The sequence below is a fragment of the Phymastichus coffea genome, unplaced genomic scaffold (genome assembly GCF_024137745.1).
Source record: "Phymastichus coffea isolate CEN01 unplaced genomic scaffold, Cenicafe_Pcof_1.1 PCOF00133, whole genome shotgun sequence".
Lineage (NCBI taxonomy): Eukaryota > Metazoa > Arthropoda > Insecta > Hymenoptera > Eulophidae > Phymastichus > Phymastichus coffea.
In genome coordinates this window covers 1-20,953 of record NW_026706944.1, presented here as the reverse complement: position 1 = coordinate 20,953, position 20,953 = coordinate 1, and the positions used below count along the sequence as shown (strand labels likewise).

Here is a 20,953-nt window from a genome sequence, read left to right as displayed (position 1 = left end):
ACGAAAATCATTACGAAACTTTCCCCTGAGATGAAAAGGGATGCATCGCACTTTCAGTCACGTGGAAAGATTCCGGACGGCAAGTATGGCTGAATTATAAAAGAAGGGAAAGGAGAGAGAGAGAGAGAGAGAGGGAGAGAGAGAGAGCAAGCTTAAAAAGTGCATTGTCCGGGGATTAAGCAATTGAGTGTTGGCAGCTTTTCGAGAGCCGCGCGATCAAGCCGTAAAGCAGTTTTAACGGTAAGCACACAAATAATTGACCCTTTGGAGTAGAAACAAGGGAGGCCACAAAAGATACTACGGACGATAAATAATGCCAATGAGTTGGCGTTTCCCGCGGGCGGTTTTTTTTTTAAATCTGACCCATTTCTCTTCATTTAGCTGCGACTTGCCGCCGCCACGTGGGTATAATTGACGACCGTATTTGGCACTCTTTTCTCTCCGGAGCCTGGCTTTACCTTTTTGTTGTGGCTCGCCGCGGAATTCGTTTGTGCCAATGAGGTCGAACACACTATACTACGTGATATTTTAATGAGGTGTTAAAGAACTCATATTTCTTAGATGCTATCTGTTTCGGATGGAAATATTATCGATTCGTATAGCGTACGTATGTAATTTTATGATATAAACAATGCATATAATAATTGTTATATTTTGTTACTCCTAAGTTATATTAAAAGAGTTATGAATTTTTTCTTAGCTTTTGTACAATGGACTGTATTTTCATTTGGACGTATTTTTTATCACATGTGCAATCAACGTTAAAAAGAATCTTTATGTTGATATTTTATCTAAATGACAGCAGCAGCAAACTCTCTGTTGTATTTTTTATTGTGCCATGAAAATACGAATGTGCAGTTTGTACGTTGAATTCAAGATATTTTGAAAAGAATTCAATGCCCTCAGTTTTTTGGCCGCCGACTCGACATAAATTCATCCATTTCATATAACCCTGTCAAAATAATAGTAATTTTACGGGATACTATATTTACCGATTATCATGGCAACTCTAGTAGAATTTTCGGTAAAATAATTAGTGCACCGATTTATTAAGTCGTAGTTCATTTCAAGCAATACTAATTATAAATACACAACTAATTATTTAAATCAATAACTCATTATAAATACACGACAATACTATTTAAAATTAGAACAACTCACCTATAGCTTCATAAAATAACATTTTTTTAAGCCGTAGAGGTATTTAAATTATTTATCTATCGATTTTACCATTTTATACAAGCATCGATTGTGCAATTTATCTAGATATTATAGAGAATTTCCTTTTGTAATTTTGGCTTAAAGACATTTTTAATAATATTAATACTTTTAAAAGAGTTCCAGTAAGTAAAGCGTGGAAAGTAAATTATGCGACAGGAAATGTCCTACTTCAATCTGATCAATGTGTTTGTTTTTTGGAAGGGGAGGGGATGAAATCGTAAAATTGTTAAATTTTTAATAACACGTTTTAAAGAACATCCTGAACGTATGTTATTTATAAGGAAAGATTAAGTGCAATATTCATCAAATCTTTGACAATAAAAGTACGTTGAACTAGTTCATAGAAGCAGTTGATTGATAAAAAGTAACCATGACCCATCAAACAGACGCCTCATAAAAAAAATTAGAAGTGCTTAGTTTCTCATATCGGCGGCTAATAATTCTAAGCACGTGCGAGCATTCATTAAACGATGAAGAAACTCGTCACACTAGTATTACCTATACACGTAAGTTACTGCGCAACATTGCTCTCCAGAGTTGCGGTCAAGTGCCGATCATCGATTGCGATTTTTTATTTTTTTGATACCTACAGTGCTACGTTGAATTTTGTTTATACGAACGTCAAAATTTTAGCTTGCAATTCGATTCCCACGCTCTCGCGAGCACGCGTTCCGATAATTACAGGGCCTTTTTGCCTCACAGCTCCACAGAGTCGAATTATACAGGTTCATCTTCTATATCTCGTATCCCTCTCATTGGTCACTCGGCATCGTGCAACCTGTAACTTCGTTTTGCTTTTGCTTCTCTCTTTCCTTTTTTTTTTCTCATACTGAATCAATGTACCCAGAAAAAGAAACAATATTTTGACGTTTATAAACTATTTTCAAAAGAAAGTCCGACGAAACGTAATAGCTTTTAAAAGTAGTACACACCAAGTCCGACTACAAGTTTAAATTGTAGAATACACTCTCAACAAACCTGCACCACACATCGTGAAATGACAATTTTTCTTTTTTTTTCTCTCTTTTTTTTTTGTGACGGAAGACATAACCAGCTCTATTTATAGGGAAGCGGGTTTTAAAATAAAAAAAAGCGATTTATTGCGTAAGCGGCAGTGTATACGTCCGTCACCAAAGAATTTCTCAAAAAAAAAATTTTTTTACTGTCGCTCGCTTCCCGCGGCACTTTTAAACTTTTCAAGGCGCGCGTTTTTTTTTTTGCAACGCAATTATTTAGCACGGCACACCGGATTTTTACTCTGTTGATCCTCGATCTGCGCGGCTTTTGCGTTCTGGCTGCATCTTGACTGATGGCGCTTAAAAATATATCGCCGTAGAGTCGCGTGTTTATTTTCTTTCGGAAGTTAATTGCCGTTAAGAGCGGGATAGAGTTACAAGTTTTAAAATACAGGGATATTTATTACGTGCTGATATCGGTGGGGTTTGCAACTCTTACTCAAAAGGGTTTTGTTTACGTGATATCTTTAGTAATTTACTTATCTAGTGAATAGTAGTCGAGCTTTCTCAGTGATGATTTGACTAATGGTTCCAAGTAGCTGTAATGCGTGAAAATAATGTTATTTTTTGTAAAATAAATCTTATTTATCAAACATGTTTAAGTAAGTTATCTAGTACATAAATTGTGAGAGTTCTGCCAAATCCAAGGAGACGATAACATTTAAAGAACTAATAGTTTGTATTGACATTTATGTTATCATAATATTAGTATTGCTTGTGCAATGAAATAGTTTGATATTTACGAAATACGTGGGAAAATATGAACACAGTATCCCCTGAGGATATTTAACGAATTGTTCCAAAATTGTACGAGCATTTGTTTCTCTATATGCATTTTTTTCATTTTTATTACGAAAATTATAGTGTGTTAAAAAATTATTAAACAGTTGTAAGGAAGATCGAATTAGTTATGCATACACAATCGATTGCGATATACTCACTATATTGGACTAACATTGATAGTTATAAAAGAGATACTGGTTACCAAAATAATTCAGTTAAAAATTGACAACTCCTTTTCTACGTCAGATTTAATGTATGAGATAACCCATCTAACTTAACCAATATAAATTGAAGCATTAGGCTAAAATAAAATATAATACCAGAAATTTGGTCTCAATAGAATGAGAAAATAAAGTTTTATAAATATTCTTAGTTTTACTCTTTTAAATAAAAGTTTATCGAACAATAAAATCTAAGCCCGCGAATTTTGAAATTGTAGCGAGAAACGACAAAGTAATACATTTTGCAATTCCTATCGAATATCTACGTTGTAGTTAATTGATTTGTTCATTGGCAGAAATGGCTTACGGGTCAAATATATGGGTCGAGTAGGAGTAACATGACTGTTTTATGCAACGGGAAAACGTTATAACTATGAATTGAGTGGTTTACGAATATGCATTTTATACGCGATATATATCACATTTATCCATAGACAGACATTTTCTACCGGGGCAATCGTCTTTGAACTGTCTAGAAAGGACGCGCCGCAATGTGAAAAATGCCCTCTAGAAAAAAAAAATATACAAAAGTATGTACTTAATGCATTCTGCGGTTTTATTTCTTGCATTTTGCATATTATATTATTAGGATTTTTGAAATGGTAGAACAAGTTCTTTGAGTGAGTTGACGTAAATATTAATGAAGATGGTCGCAATACCCAAGTCATATCTAGACCAGATAGTTCAAACTAACTATAGTAGCCGTGTCATCAATCAAAAAAGCATCCGCATTTTCTTTTGCACATTTCTAATTCTATGTAAAAATTTATTTAAATAAATTACCAGAAATTTTAGAATAGTGAAAAACTAATTGCAGTAAAGGATCCTAGTAAAGGAAAAAACATGAAAGAAATCTATTTAGCGTCTTTTTATCTGACGCCATTTTATTGACGTAAAATCGTGATAAATAATTGGAAATTTTCAAAAGTTTTGTTATTGACTCCTATTGTAGAACCAATTGATGTAATTGATTTTTTTAAAGTAACAAAACTTTAGGATATTTATAATCATTAATAACTAGAAAAAATGCTGAATAAATTTTTCCCCTGTTTTTTCACTTTGAATCCTGTAGTGTAATTAGCTTGTCAAATTTTCAAAATTCAATTTGTTTTAATAATTTCTGATAAACAATTAGACACGGAAAAAGAAAAATCACGAGTACTTTTGTTATTGATGCAATGGATGATATACGTAGTTAGTTTGAGGCTATCTGCGTAGATTAGACTTGGTTATTGATGGCATCAAGAGAATTTGTTCTGTCTGTTTAAAAATCTTATTATTGTAACGTAAAAAACGCAAAAAAATAAATCCGCAGAATGCAGTACACATTTTCGCATAGTTTTTTTTTATAAAAAAGAACTGCACTTGTCGCATCGCGGCGCGGAATTTCTCTACGTTCTTAAGGACGTACGTGATGTATATTACGTATAAAATACATATCCGTAAACCACTCAATGCATACCTTTGAGGTTTTCCCGTAGCAACAAAACGACAAAAAACAGAGTGCACGTCTTTCGCGTAAATGCAGTATAAAATATATTCATGTTTGCTGGGCCGCCAGTTGCAAACGCCCCCACTTCCGCGGGCAACAATTTAGTTTCGTAACGTACGTACATTAATCGACGATTCATGAACTTTTCACGATGATTTATTTTCTCGTGCACCTTTCGAGACTAGCTCTTGGACTACAAGGCTCGCGGCACGTGCACGTGAAAGGCGAGAATTTGGAGCCGTCAATGCGCCTGCTGCGTGAATTTCATAAGGAGAAACGATGTCTGCGGTTTAACGCAAGTATTTCGAGCTCGCAGGCTTTTGTATTTATCTGAATACGTAAGATGCATTGCCGGCGCGGTACCCATCTAGCGGGTCGGTGTAGTATCGCAAATTGAAGATCAAGCGACGCTTAGAGGCCACCCATGCCCGAGGCGCACGCAGAGCACGACGTCCGTTCGCGCTGCTCCTCCCTCTTTTATTCCCCCCCCCCCCTCTCTACCCCTTTAAGCGGCGGCGTGATTTACTCGCGCACTTTCGCGGATAATGAAGCCGATTCTTTTGCGAGGGTATACCGGTAACGAGCTGCTGCTGCACCCGCGCCCGGCGACGTGCTCTCGGCTCCCCTTCTTCTCTTGCAGCTCGCAAACTCTCGCAATCAGACGCCCCGATAAAGCGCGCGCGCCTCTCACAGACATACGTTCACCTTAAGCTGCACAGGCAGTTACGCTATTGAGGCTGCCTTGTCGCTTCGCTTGATTTGCAAGGCTCGACGGATGAGTCATCGAGCCGCGCGCGCGGCGTAAAATAACCTGGGAAAGTACTTCCTCCCGGCGTTCCTCGCGACGAGGGTAAGGCGAGGACGACTCGGCGGAACGCGCGATCGTCACATCAGCGATTACGCGGCAGCTTGGCGGCTAACCAAATTCAACGGCAGCGCGAGCACCGCCGCGGGCTTACCACGTGCCACCTATACGTTCGTAGGTGGCTCCGAGCTGGACCGATCGATCGCATACTCTCGGCTTTGCGCGCCACGGGGATCGTCCTGTTTTCTTTCCGCGCCCTCGCTCTCCCTCGTTGCTATCTCGCGCCTGATGCCGATTCGACGCGGCGCCAGATGCACTTGGCGCATCGTCTCTGGCTTCGCACGAGAGGCTTATCTAATCGACAAATTAAACAAGTGTTAAACGCGATTGGGAAGCCTTCCAAATTGGCTGTGAAATTGAATCACCGAGCACTTTTAAGACCTTTCCAGCCGACCCTCCGTGAGCAGAATTCAATTTCGCCTCCGAATCGACAGCTGACTCGGGTGTACCGATCGGCTCTTCACTTTTTCATCCTTCAATATATTCTCGCGAGGAGAAAATACATACATCGATCCTCGCGAGCACTCATTTGATTATTTGCCCATTTATTACATCATCGAAAATCGATTCTCAGGAATGCAAGATCGAGTGCGCGCGCACGTGGATATGACGGACGTGTGCGCATCTCACCGAGATACACGCGCTGATATTGAAATTAAAAAGAATGGCGGCGCACGGAGGTCTTCTCTCCTTTTTTTTTCTTTCCTTTTCAAGCTTCGAGGAACATCCTGCATTATCGCATACGATCGGCGTCATACCTGGCGCGCGAGCGCGGCGTAATCGTATATATCTCGCAACAGCGCAAAGCCATCAGAGACGCGGCGCCCGAAAAATGCCCGACAGAGAAAGGGAGAGAGATTGGAGAGAGCCGCAGTACCGAGAGATAAAAGTGGCGAAACTGGTTAACCGATCCTGATACAATGGAAGCTGTTCCTTTTGCGTAAACCCGAGATGCGTGTTTGTTGATTGATATTATTTTTGCATCGAGGCCGTTTACGTGTACGGTTAACGTAAGCAGCTCAGATTTTCAATGTTTCATCTCGGCTGTTTATTTATTTGTTTTTTTTTTTTTTAAATACGCATCAATTGTATCTCCTCCGTCGTCGCTTGAGGCAGCAAGTTTGTAATCACATAGCATTGCTCAGTCAATCTCCACTAAACATTGAAATAAAAATCAGAGCAAAGAGAAACACAATACGCCAGGAGAGCGAGAAGATCAGAATCGATATGTATAGCGGAAGAAAGAAAAAACACGAGCGCGTCTCGGTATTAGTATCAAAAGCGGATATCTTCTTTCAGGCGCGGCCTTAATCCCCAAAAGGAATCGGGAAGACACTGCTTGCTTGCAGGTCACGTACACGCATTTATAATACAAACGCATCTGCTGCAAAAGCTACCTTGACCTTTGCGGCTACTACAAGACGGTCGGCTGGGCTGAGGGAAGGGGGTGCAAGTTGTAGCCGAAGGTATTTGTCTCGTCTGATAAGCAGCAGGGGAAACGAAAGTGCGCTTTCGCTCATAAACTGCCATGCATATGCGAAGAGCACAGTCGCGAAAATATAGAGTGTTACTGTTGTTTTCCTAATCTCTTGTTACTTGCGACAAAGTTTTAACGCTCGCGCCTCGCAGCTGTGAAAGGCAGTCGCTTGACCACAGAGTTTCGTTTTGAAAATCATGTCGGTCGGAGAGAGGCGGAGAGAGGCACACGAGCGCGCATCTCACGGACAGGGTAATGAAAAGCCGAGAGTGCGTAAATCTAAGCAGCCCGGTTTATAAGGCGCGCGTCTGACGGAGAAGAGGTTGAAGCTACGATAGCCCTTAAAAGGCTTATAAAATCAGAAACGAGGTGCCGAGAGTTCCAAACCGGACGAGAGAGAGAGAGAGAGAGAGAGAGAGAGAGAGAGAGAAGGGGGGAAGTGCGAGTTTGCAGTACGTGGAAGCTAAAAAGCTCGCTCACGGTGGACGCGAGCGCGACGTTGAAGGAGATAAAGCCGCTGCTCGGTAGCAGAAATAAGGAAAGTAAGACCGGCCGGCGCGTGCACGTGTAGGTGCCGGACAAAGAGGAAAGTTGTGAGAGAGACGACCACCACCAGCGTATCGCCGCGACGACGACGACGACGACGACGACGGGGATCTCCCCTGCACGCGCGGCGTATACTACGCTCGCTCTACTTAGCTCCCGAGCTGCAAGGCGGTAGCCCGAGATTCTCACGATGCGAGAAAGACAGAGAGAGAGAGAGAGCTTCACTCCCTTTATGGAAGCGTCGAGTGCAGCAGCGGCACACGCGTGTGTGCTCGCCTCAGCTTGCGAAGGACTATGCGTGGATGAGGGCCTGCTTCAACTCTAAATCAACTTTCTTGCTAATTTATCTCGAAATACACTCATGACTATAGAGTGTACGGTGATAAATTTGCGTTGGAAATAAATAATTATAGTTCTATTCTATTCCACGTAGATATTTTATTCGTTGATCGAAACTCGACGACACTGAACTGAAATATTTTTTTTAATGTGTAAAACTCATTATTTTTAGTCCTTGTAAATTGTTTTATAATTTCTAAATAATGAATTAATAAGTCTTTGTTTTATGTACTTTTTCAATCCAAGTTACAAGTAAATACGTTTCTCGTATACCGATAAGAAATTTTTGCATTTTTTTCTCTTTCAGATGTACCAAATAGAATACGTTATCGTGAAAGCTGCAAATTCGCCAAGACCAGCCGCATGGATTTTGGAAAGGTCGATCGAGGGTAACAATTACCAGGTTTGGCAGTATTACGCGTCAAGTGATGAAGAATGCTGGACACGCTATTCGATGCCACCGACACTTGGAAAGCCTTCTTACCAGCAAGACGATGAAGTTATTTGCACCAGCTTCTATTCAAGACAAACGCCTATGGAAAACGGAGAGGTGATTTGCACATTTAAAGTTTTTGTCAATGAAAAAGTCTACATCTAAATTGTCATTGCTGAAGATAAACAGATAACCGTTTACACTCTGGATGCGTAATGATGTTTGTAACGTTTCGAGATCGGTGAAAATGAGACGCGTATTGTATCGAAAACAAACTCCCCTTACGCTTTGGAAAAACAAGCAAGCTCTCGGAAAGTTTGTCGAGCTTTCTTGGGCGAGGAAAATATCCGTCTTCCCGATCCGCGTTCCAGCGAGCTGTGACTTTCTTTTACATTTCTTTTTCTCGCGTGCGTATACAGACAGTGAGCGCGCACTGTTGGACTGGCAAGAGCGGCTCCCCTGGGCAAATATACGCGGGCTCCCTTATAAGGCCCAGAGCGTGTACCGTACATGGTCGGAATGTAGGGATCGCCGTTTTTGTCATCGATTTCGTTGCGATCGCATGCGCTCCTCGCGACCTTTAATTAATCGCCTGTTCCGCGAAGCCGCGCGCGCGACCGCGCGAACGCGCGCGCACTCGACGGCCCAATTGCATCGCTCTCAAATCGTCCTTATAGAATGCTGATAATTCGAGCTGTCGCGCCTCGCTTGGAACGAGCTTTAAGCTCGTTCACTTTGACGCTCGACGATCTTCGCGATCTCCCCGTTACTGGAATTTCTCAAAGCGCTTTTTTAATTGAACGCGATTTAGCCTCTAATGCGATTAGATGCCTCTGCAGGTTTCATTATGGCCAGCCGAGTCGATCGAAGAAATCCGATTTGAGTATATGCTTAATTGCACGTGCTTTGATGTCGCCATTAGCATAATAGCGTCGGGCAGCATCCGCCGTATTAGGAATCGAATGCTGCCCGACAGCAATCAATTGTCTTTTATTACATTCCCACTTTCGGTTTTACGATAACAGCTCGAGCTTTCGAGCGAGTATTCCGCTCGCTTCTGTGAACTTTATGATAATTGTCCCGATTGAATTTCAATTGGACTTGCCCGTCGTTAAGAAACAACCAGTGACGACAAACGCGCAAAACTTATTTACGACGTACATACGCTTCTTTTAACAGATTCACACTCAGCTCGTAAATGGTCGTCCAGGTGCACTGAATCACACGCAGGCGATCCAAGATTTCACCCAAGCTCGCTACGTCAGGCTGCGCTTTCAAAGTCTGCGGCGGAGAGGCGAGACCATCGTGGACAAACGAAGGGCGTTCTATTCGATGCGAGAGATTAACATTGGCGGAAGGTGCGTCTGCTCCGGGCATGCTTCTCGATGCAAATTCAACCCGTCACGGCGGGTAGGTATTGATTTTTGGCTTAATTACGCAACGAGTTTCTCGTATGTTTTATTACGGTAGCCAATCTCAAAGTACAACTCGCAAGACAACGCCGAGAACTCAATATTACATAACTGTATAGACATTGATAAAACACAATACTAAATACAGATACGTTCGCACGGGATTCCATCGTATTCGAATTGCTTCGCATAGCACGACGAATGCCGTAAAACGCAGTTTTGCACTCGCGCGTTGGCCGAGCTAAGCTTTGAAGGGTTCCGAAGCCAAAGCGCAAAATCTACTCGCCCATCGGCATTTAATCAGCATTGTCCTTAGCAGACTTTCTCCTCGGTTCATGCGTGCGGACTCACGCGTGCCAATAAACATGCAAGAGCCTGCACTTTATAGCCTCCGAAAATGGGCATTATGCGTATACAAGTTTTGTGGCTTTGCTACGGAGTCTTGTCGATTATCTATTCCTTGAATAGCTTCTCAATAGATATAATAGCGTGAAAAGCAGCCAATACGTCTTTTCGTGATGGAAGAACAAAACTTTATTCAATAATGCAATTGTAAATTGAATGAACAGCTGCGGTCAGCAGGAACAAAGCTTTAAAAGAACGTGATAATTTCATTGCATCATTATACATTCTCTTCGCCATAATAGATCCTCGTAAAGATAAACGACAGTAGAGACGTAAAATGCCAAAGGTCTTTGGAAAAAAGAAATAGAACGCGTTTATCGAGTGAAAGCAAAAAGCTGAGGTTAGGAAACAATTGCCGGGGAATTGTCCAGGTGGAGGTAGCCAATTACCGCTCGCGTATACTTGTCGCGCTCCTTCCGTTCAGCAGCTCAAGGGCGCGTTTATTGTACGTAATATACCGGCATCTATGGCAGCGAATCCGTCTCTTTTCTATTTTCTTCGTTTGTTTTTTCTCTCTCTCTCTCTGACTCGCATACTTCCTTATACGAAGGGGGGTGGGGGAGGGGAGCGCATAGTGTTGGCCGTATAACGGACAAGCTGACTAATGGCCTCACCCGGTGCGGAATTTCGCAACGAGCCGCAAGCTGTATATAAACGACACCGACGGACTTTTTTTTTGTTCTGACTTTACCGCGGATGCAGAAATTGCGCGTGTAAAGCGTTATTTGGCCGACTCCTGTCTTTGACTGTAAAACAGAGAGAATGTACGAGGGCAGTCAATGTCGGCCGTGAAAATTGCGTAATTGTCGGGAGTTCAACAGTTCTCATTGTATTTTGATGCCATTACTTTTATGCTTCCGCGAGTTTTGACACAATTCCACTTCGTTTAGAAAGAACTATCGTCGAATAAAACTGTATCGCGGTGCTTGCGGCGAAAAGAAAAATAATTTGCAAGTCAGTTTAATAACTGTTGCGGTATCAGAGAAATGAGTATCAAGAATTTTCCAGAGGCGCCAAAAAGCAACAGATGGCGAGATATGAATTACGCCCGTAAACAACTCAGCCGGCTAGTAAAATCTGAAAGCAAGTCTGTTTTACTGGTTTTTGCGCGCGCGAATATAAGCCGCGGAAGAACGTGAATAATCAGCGCCTGCAAAAGGCCTGCGCTTTAACGAACCTTCCATCGATAAACAAAAAGGCTGCGTGTGGTCCTCTGTCAACGCCTTGAACACTCGCGTTTTCCAATATCCTTTTCGTGATACTCTCTCGCGTTATTTATAGCTGGGATAATTAAGTGCGTTACGCCCCGAGACCACGCACAAAATGAGCTTGGGCTCACCAAAAAATCCGTATATCGGAGTCACGTTTATAATTCAGCATTTATGAAATTGGGTCGGAAGGGGCTTTAAAAACTTTCTAGTTGCTTTCTTTTGTATTTGGTTTACGATACGCGCGTATCGTAAAAAATGGCTTCGATCAAGATTTTTTTATTACAAAACAAGTATAACGACTTAATTATAATTAAATAAAAGTTTTTCTTACATAAATAAAGATAACGCATTATTTGCTGTAGAATGAAATGTTAGTACGTTAGCTTTTCATGTATAAGTAATTTTAATAGCCAGAGTAATGTAATTCAATTAATGGCATTGTTTACACACAGCGTCAAGAATGTGAATGCGAACGACACACGTGTGGAGAATCGTGTGATAAATGCTGTCCAATGTACAATCAGGTGCCATGGAAGCCCGGTACCTCGGGCAAAGGTTCCCATTGCGAAAAGTGTAATTGCAATGGACACGCGACGTCTTGTCGATACGACCACCAAGTCGCAGAGATGAAACAGTCGATGGATATCCGAGGAAAGTACAGAGGTGGCGGTGTATGCCTTAACTGCTTGGTAAATTTATCGATAAAGCAAACTTTTCTTCCATTATTTTCGCTTATTAAACATCATTGCATTGATATTCAGGATCATACAACGGGGATAAATTGTGAAAAATGCGAAGCTGGTTATTATCGACCGAATGGAGTTTTACCTATTGACCCTGAACCCTGTATACCGTGCGATTGCCACGTTCGAGGAAGCACTGGACTCTGCATGCCGGATGACTCATACAACAGCTTGGGAAAAGTAATTATATTCGTGTATTTATTGTTATTGCTCTCTGTCAATTTTTTCGTAATATCTTGCTCAATTCGCAATCTCGTAATTATAAACATAATGAGTGTCACAATTTATAATCTCACCAAAAACTAAAAACGTCGTGCATAATATAATTGAAGAAACATTGCATCTAATTTTCGTAATATTATTTCGTAATATTGCAACCGGCAGATTTCTGCGATGCTTAGTATGGAATGTCATGAAACAGGCGCCTGCACAATTATTCGTGCATATTAAAATTCATTCGTACGATGAAAAACTGCTTGACACAGCAGTATTATAAGATTTGTAAAAGTAATAGCAACTGCTGAGAAGTATAGAGACTAAAACGAGGATCTATTCAGGTGGCAGGCTCCTGTGAATGCAAGCCCGGCTACTCGGGTTACAGGTGCGATCAGTGTGCGGCCGGCTACAGGCAGTTTCCCGACTGCGTACCCTGTCCGTGCGACGCTCGTGGCATTTTACCGTCGCACGACTGCGAGGGCGAGTGCTTGTGCAAAGCACACGTCGAGGGTGAGTTCTGCGACCGCTGCAAGTCCGGCTACTTCTCGCTCTCGCGAGACAACCTCGACGGATGCCTCTCTTGCTATTGTTCCGGACTTTCCAGCATCTGTACGAATGCTAAGCTCAAGTACAGTATGGTGAGTCATTTTATTTACCTCTGCCCGCAGCTTTTTTATTTCAATGCAACTCGCGTCCAAATTTGAGTTTTCGTTATATCAAAACATATATGTGCATTAATGATGAGTTGCGGACCGCTTCGATCAAATCAGTTCAATCTTAATAATCGAATTAAAAAACACGTTGCACAAATATTCACATAGCATCTAAGAGCTGTTAAACGAATAAAGTCAAATAGAAAATCACTAAGGTAACACTATCCACCGGCTCCTCCAGCTATGAAACGGCATCCTCTGCGCGTAAAATAGCTCATCGCTTCACATCGTAGATCACACTACAACCAGATTAGAATGGCAACGTAAACAGATTGAGTTTAACGCACTTGCATGAACGATCGTTTATCCTGCAATTCTCTATTCAACTGTACTAGGACATTAATTGTCCAACAGCCATATGGGTATTTATTGCAATAGTCATTCTTCACGGAGGAAATGCCAGTTGATTGCCTTATTTTTTGCCAACAGTACATGGAAAATTACGTATTTAGATCACCAAGAGACGTTTCATAAGATACTTTTTTCTTAGTTTCATATTGTTTATTGCGATATATTAAGTAAGCAGGCGACATTGCTTTCTGTTGATTCGATACTTATTAGAGCAACTCGTACGACAACGAGGTCGATTGAATATATTTTGTTTAGGTCTCGAGAATTTCAAAATTTTAATAATTGCAAAATTAAATAATCATTGTGCTTAAAGGAATAGCCGGTATTACACAACGAAATTTCGGTTTTTTTTTGTAGACCCGTAAAAATTGTTCAATTAAGGTATTCTCATGCAACTTACTTGATGTTAAATTTCTTTGATTTTCTTGGTCGCCAGTTCAAAAATCTTATTATATTTCATAATTTTGTGATTTATATTTTTGTGACGTATATAAGAGATTTTAGAACTTGTAACCAAGTCAATTCAAGTTTATTTCCAGTCCTTTAACCTTTAGACGGCTGGGATTTGAAAGTTGAAATCGTTCTTGAAAAATGGCAAAATTGGTGTCATGTATCAACTATATACAAAATTCATATCAGTTTTCCGGTCCTCTAAAGGTTAAGGACAAAAATTTATGATGACATCTTAATTAGAATAATTTTTTTATGGGAAAAACAGAAAACCTTCCATTTTCACTGTTTAACATTGGATGGTCTTTTTTATGTTAATGTACTTAATTCACAGTTTATTCATAATAATTTTTGAAATACATTAATTTATTATATTTTAATGTCTTGAATAAACAATATGTAACCAAAGCCAAATACTGATGTGATAATTTCGGATGTAAAGTTTAATTAAAACTGCAACAGTTGTAAATGAAATGTTTTAATGTTGATCGAGATAAAATATATTAAGACATTATAAAATAAATAAAAAATAAAATATAGTAAGACCGATAGTATAGCAATGGAAAGAAGCTTTGATAATATTTATTTACTTTGAGTAGGATGTATTATTATCATTTAATGGGTTTCCGAATACAGCATACTTTGCGATAAATACAAATATGAAATGTAAAATTAATTGCATGTTTGCGCGAAAATCATGATATAATTTTAATTCACCGAAAATTGAAAGGAACGCGCATTTCTACTTCATTGACTGTGAAAAGCATATTATCGAGTATTTAACTATCGACAAATAATGATAACTGCACATATATCTTGATTTAGTGAAAAAGTGAAAATGTACAACACAGAAATACATATATATTAATGCATATATATTCAGTTTGATCTACTCTTGAACTTTGTAACTTTTTCATACGAATTGCAAATCTCACAACATCAATTGCGATGATTTTATGAAAAACTTCACATTCGTAAAATAGAATTTCTTCGAATTCAATACAAACAGCAAGATTATATTTAACCATATAATTTCATCCTTGTTGCTATTTTTTAATCTTGGACACAGTTAATATGGCTAATAGATTTGGAATTGAAGAAAAATGTTAGCCTTTTCTAATATTTTAAAAAAAATTTCGAAAAATATTTCAATTTTTAATTATTAGAGTGCTTGAATTATTACAATTAAAAGTTTATTTGTTTTACTTTCTTACATTTATAATGTTGGGAATGCTAGTGTAAACCTTTTTTTTATCATTATTTATTGTCGCATCCCCCTCGACGGGTATTAACGACAGTAGTGTAAATTTGAATAGTGCGAGGGATTAAGATCATCGCTATCAATATTAGGAGCGGATCGTAAGAACACTTGCGCGTTCGTGATTCTTTAGAGTTGACGGACTTTTGTTAAAGACGCGTCTTTTTTTGCTAAATGAATAAAAACTTTGCGTTTAGAATACGTATATTTGGCGAGAGATTTCTTTTAGATAATTATTCTATAATCCTAGATATAAGTAAGCTTTTAATTATTACATAAAAATGTATCTTTTTTTAAAAGTAAGTTAATTGGTTCATATGCGAATTCTAAAATATTTAATATTTCTCATCCGCTATGCACTTTAGACCGAAATTCAACCCAAGCGAATAACTGGCGAATCTCTTGAATGTTCGGCTATATCGGAGCTATAAATTTTTTTAAATTATATTTAAATTGGTTTCATTTGAATAACTGCGTTATTAAATTCCTGAAACTCACCTAGGTGTACCAGATTTATCTTGTTGATCAGTGTTTTTATTCTCATCTGTGAAAATTAAAGATAATTATTCAAGTGACTTAAGTTATCTTAACTTTCGTAAGACAAAGTAGAATATTCTACACTGTTTATATAAAACAAGATACGTATAAATTTTTATACCTTTTATAGAGAATACAGCTTTTACGTAGACGATGCACTGTATAAGTGCAAATATAACCAATAACTTGAAAATGAACCGCATTTTTATGAAGAAATTAATAAAGTTAAGCTGAAATAGAATGTAGTGTGTTTAGCTAGTATTACAATACAAGTAAGAAATAGCATTCTCAAGACGTCTAAACATCAATAAAAATGATTGTCGTACGCAATTGAAATATTTGAAGAAGTCATAGTTCACACATTACAAGATAAATTTATACAGATTAATATAATTATAGTTTAGTGTAGGCTTGAACTTGAACTTTCTTCTTGTTGCCATATCTATGTCATTGAATATGCCTTATTACGTCATAAGCTTCACTGTGGAATTGGATGCTTCGCTTGATTTGTACATATTTCAATCAAGATAATTATTAGACAAGTGCGCACATAATATAAATATTTTTAATATTTTTAAGACTAAAGTTATGTCAATTGTTTTACAAGTTACTTTAAAAAGTGAAAGTTCCTTTCATTTTGTAATAAATATGTTATCGTAAAAATTGTAGAAGTACAGAGCTATAAATTCATAAAGAAATCAAGACTCTTAGATCGAAATATTCCTGCGTGGAGCAACATCGATGACACATTGCTAATTTATAGGTCTCAACGTTAGAGGGGTGGCAAGTGAGTGACATAAACGCGTCACGAGCGGTGTCGCCGAGTTTGCAAGGGGAAAGCGGCTGGCCCACGATAGCTGCTTTCGAAGTAGAATATCGAAGCCCTTACTGGCTCTCACCCAAAATTTATACCGGAAATCATCTCTCTTCCTACGGAAGCAATCTCACTTTCCTAGTCAGTTGGATAATTATGCGAGGCGACACCAGCGGCGCCCCGACTTCCGAGCCAGATGTCGTTCTGATTGTAAGTTACCTCATTTTGTTCCCGAAGATTGCATCTCTAGCCGTTAGATCTTGACGTATTGCTGCGGCATGTGAAGTAATGTCGCTTCACGGGAACGCATAAATAAGTGAAATAGAAACGAAGATATGTGACAAGTCGTATTTAAAAAAAAACATGATTTTAGGGTAAAAATGGCGTGCGCATTGCTTACGGCGAGGAGATCCACGAGGGCCAAGAGGCCGAGGTGACGGTGATGCTGCAAGAGCAGGGCTGGTTCCACGTACAAAATTCGAGACGAAATTGTCGACGGCGTAACACGATTCCGCAGGACGGATTACCGAGGTGACCCGGTCACGCGCCATCAGATGCTCGAAATTCTAGCCGATCTCGATTGCGTGTTGATCAGGGCACAGTATCATACCGATCAGATCGAGGGGAGGTGAGCTTATTTTTGGACTACGAATCTCTTGCTTTGTTTTTCTGCGCCAGTTAGTGCGCGCTCGGTACGGCATGTCAATGAAATTCAGCGTACGACCGCTATTAGTTCAACGCACGATTCCCATCAAAAAGCACTGGGCTTAGAGCGACCAACGAATAAATAACATGACATCCGGGATTTCACAATTCATTTACTCGTTCATACGGTTGTTTTTATCATAAATACTCGTTCTTTCAGTTTAAAGTCCGTAATTTTGCCAGTCGGTGAAATATCTCTGGAGTACGGCAAAAAAAGCATTGTCGAAACGTGCTCGTGTCCCCTCGGATATACAGGGCTGTCGTGCGAATCATGTGACTGGGGATATGTCAAAGTTCCAATAAATTCATCAGATCACCGCATCCGCCACAAGTGCGTTAAATGCGATTGCAACGGTCATGCAGCTTCGTGCAACCTCATCATGGGTGAATGCAACGTAAGTGCAGCTCATATGTCTCTCTACGTCGATAAGTTTTTCTTAATTTTCAATTATTAAATAACATTTTTCCATTTAACGCGCAATCAATAGATTTATTTATCACATGGCTTTAACGGATTCATTAAAATCAATGCAATTGCAAAACGATATGAAGTTAAAATAGTAAATTTTATAATGAAAGCAAAACTTGGAATAATTATGTTTTTTGAACGATATTCTTTAATGTATTTATAGGGTAAAGGATAGTCGGCCTTTCACTACTAGACGTTGACTTTAAATATTAAAATAATTTAACGATTTATTGAACTTTGTTTTTTTTATTCATCAAAGTCATAAAATTCTAGATTAAAATAGGTCGAGCATTATCACGAAGCTTAGTCAAGAGTTTAACCGGGATAGCTTAAATTTTAAATTACTAGCGAAATATTGTTTTTTCTTTAACTTCAAATTTTCCTCCTATACAGAATACAATTACAAAAGTTTTATCAGGTTCTCTTTTAAACAAATAAATTACTTTGGACACATTTATAGCACATAAATAAAGCGCCCTAAATTCTTATTTTCATAAAAATAGAGACAGAAAAGAGAAAAGTTTCAAATTGCTGTGAATAGTGTCTGTTCTTATCCTCGATTCCATAAAAAGTTTTTCGTAAAAATAAGAGTTGAGCATTTTATTTATAAACAATAAACATTCTAAAAAAGGTTTGCCTTTATTATTTAATTTGTTTAAAAAAAACATTTTGAACAAATTCTTTTGCTCACTTGGTAAAGTCGCTGTACCATATAACCGATTACTAGTGCTTTTACCCTACAAGTGTCGGTACTGAAGGGATTCGTCTATACAAAGACTTATCTCGAGTTGATACAGTTATGACCCCGTCGTTTCAACAGATGACGCTACGAGTACAAAATTTGAATAGTTCATAAAAAATTCATACCAATAAAAATATTATAGTTTAGAATTTTTTTTATCTACTTCAAAAAATATCAAAATTTAGTAATTTTTAGCTTAAAAACACGATTTCAAAAGGTAAAACTAAATGTAAAAGTGATATTTTCCATCATATACATCACAGATTGATTAATAAAATGCGTAGGAAGTTCAGGCACTTTTTCATAATAATTGTTATTAATAGAATTGCGAGCATTCCACGGTTGGACCAAATGTGATCGTTGTGCAGTCGGTTATTACGGTGATGCTACAAGAGGATCACCTGATGACTGTTTAAAATGTGCTTGTCCATTAGAAATTTCAACAAATAACTTTAGTCCAAGTTGTCAAATAGATGATCTCAATCATTCAGCCAACGGTTACGTCTGCACGCAGTGCCCTGATGGATACACTGGTGATCACTGTGAAGCGTAAGTGTTAATTCTTATATAATATCCATTTCGTCGAAAATATTTATATCGCAAAATTTTTTACTGAATTAATTTGAGAAAAATATAATTATTCTATCGTGAACTCGTGATTATATTTTTTGTCTCATTTGATTGAAAAACGCTTATTTTTTAATTTTTATTTAGATGCGACATTGGCTTTTTCGGTAATCCTCTTATACCAGGGAAAAAATGCGAACCGTGCCCGTGTTACGGCGGCCCCTGTGATCAAGAAACCGGCCAATGTCTTGAGTGTCGCGGAAATACGGAAGGCTGGAAATGTGAGAAGTGTAAAGAAGCTCATTACGGAAATCCTGCGGAACTCAACTGCTTGCGTAAGTATCTTATAAAAATTTTTAAAAACACCGAAAAAACTTTTTAAATAACAAACTAGTTTGAATTATAACATTCTTAAGTAGAATGTACATATAATTTGTTATTTTTTGAAGTATAAGCAATTTTTAATTAACACCTTTTCTACAACATATACATTTTTTCCCCTCTCATTAATGTTGAATAAAATATGTCACAATTTTAAGACAATAATTTGATAAAATATTTATTTCAACATTTATAAATAAGTAAAAATTTTTACAATTTACTATAAAAAATCATTAACATAAATAATGTTTTATACGCTGTATTAGAAAAAAAATTATTTATCATTAGACAACACTTTATGCTTTTCTAAATTCAAATACTTCAATATGAAGGCAGTACTTATGAATATTTATGAAAAAGACTTTTGCAGTCCTTTGCAAATGTACATTTAAAGCATTTGTGGAATATTTTATTCATATCACTATATATTTGAGGACAGGATGAATGTAACATTTTTTTAACATTATTATTAAAAAACTATGATAAATCATGTTTCATTTTAGCACATTTTTTCATTTCACTACCATACTTATCTCCAAATTAATTTTTAACACTTTTAACAGTACCTAAAACTTTACAAGATTATATATCTATAAAAATATTTAAGTGACTATCACTTCAATTCTAAACTCTAAAGATAAATTCAAGGCATCTACTTGAATCTCAGCATGTTTACAAATTTTAACACTACATGATTTCACGTGCACTGCATCATATAGAGAAACATTTAACAATACTTGTATCGTTGGAATTATCTAGTAAACATTTATTTTTATATTTTGCTGATGAGTATTTTCAATATTGAAAAAATCTATGTATCCATTGCTTGGTATTTCTTCAAACAGTTCAGATTTAACTGATGCTTATTCTATTTCTTCTTTGACGACAGCATTTGTATAATATGTTTAATATTTGTATGGTTGTCATTTTGAACGATGCATTTATTGTATGTATAGTGATTTAAGGATCATTTAGTATAGATAAAGTTGGTATAATATTTTTTAAAATTATTTTCTTTTAGTTTCAACATTTGGAAAAATTTATAAAAGCTTTAAATAACTTAATAGTACAGAAATAAAAATCAGTATCAGAAATATAATATTTCTAGAAATTATTTAAATAATTATTACTTGGAAAGGTAATAATCAACTTTCCTATATTGAAATGAACAAATTTTTGAACCAGAACTAACATTATCCATATCCAGAGCAATTTTTGATGCGTCCAAGCGATATATTAATTCCGTATTACTCTGCTTATTCTTCTTCATTGTAAAAAAGTGATTAGTTTTAAGAAAGTAGTGAAAAGTTACCTTACCATCCAGTGTAGACTAAGCTATGAATAGATCCATGGCTTGGTCCATTTTTTTATTATATAAATACTATATTTTCATTAAAATAATGAATAATTCAGGATATCTCTGGAATTTACTACAAATCGACGTAAACAATCACGTACCTGTCATAAGCTTTCCACTACTTGTTCATTTCGCATTTAGATGGCGCTTCATGAATAAAAACTAAGTTTTTTCTTGACAACTTCAAAAGAAAGGGGAGATTCTGCATTTGGCCTGAATTTTGTTGTGT

At 37.8% G+C, this 20,953-nt stretch overlaps 1 protein-coding gene and 1 long non-coding RNA gene across 2 annotated transcripts in view; one reads left to right on the top strand and one right to left on the bottom strand.

Moving 5' to 3' along the window:
• LOC131671700 (laminin subunit alpha-1-like) overlaps positions 1–19,255 on the top strand; it is a 44,245-nt gene extending 24,990 nt beyond the window's left edge. The window contains exons 3-12 of the mRNA XM_058948321.1: positions 8,268–8,510; positions 9,573–9,803; positions 11,874–12,110; positions 12,183–12,344; positions 12,722–13,018; positions 16,453–16,713; positions 16,877–17,131; positions 17,369–17,603; positions 18,743–18,968; positions 19,134–19,255. Coding sequence (XP_058804304.1) covers positions 8,268–8,510; positions 9,573–9,803; positions 11,874–12,110; positions 12,183–12,344; positions 12,722–13,018; positions 16,453–16,713; positions 16,877–17,038 — 1,593 coding nt within the window. The 3' untranslated portion in view covers positions 17,039–17,131; positions 17,369–17,603; positions 18,743–18,968; positions 19,134–19,255. The remainder of the gene's footprint in view (positions 1–8,267; positions 8,511–9,572; positions 9,804–11,873; positions 12,111–12,182; positions 12,345–12,721; positions 13,019–16,452; positions 16,714–16,876; positions 17,132–17,368; positions 17,604–18,742; positions 18,969–19,133) is intronic.
• LOC131671701 (uncharacterized) lies at positions 15,446–15,945 on the bottom strand. The gene is made up of 3 exons (XR_009302561.1): positions 15,811–15,945; positions 15,651–15,696; positions 15,446–15,577 (listed from the first exon to the last, which is right to left on the bottom strand). It is a non-coding gene; the product is annotated as an uncharacterized LOC131671701 (long non-coding RNA).
• Positions 19,256–20,953: the final 1,698 nt, after the last annotated feature.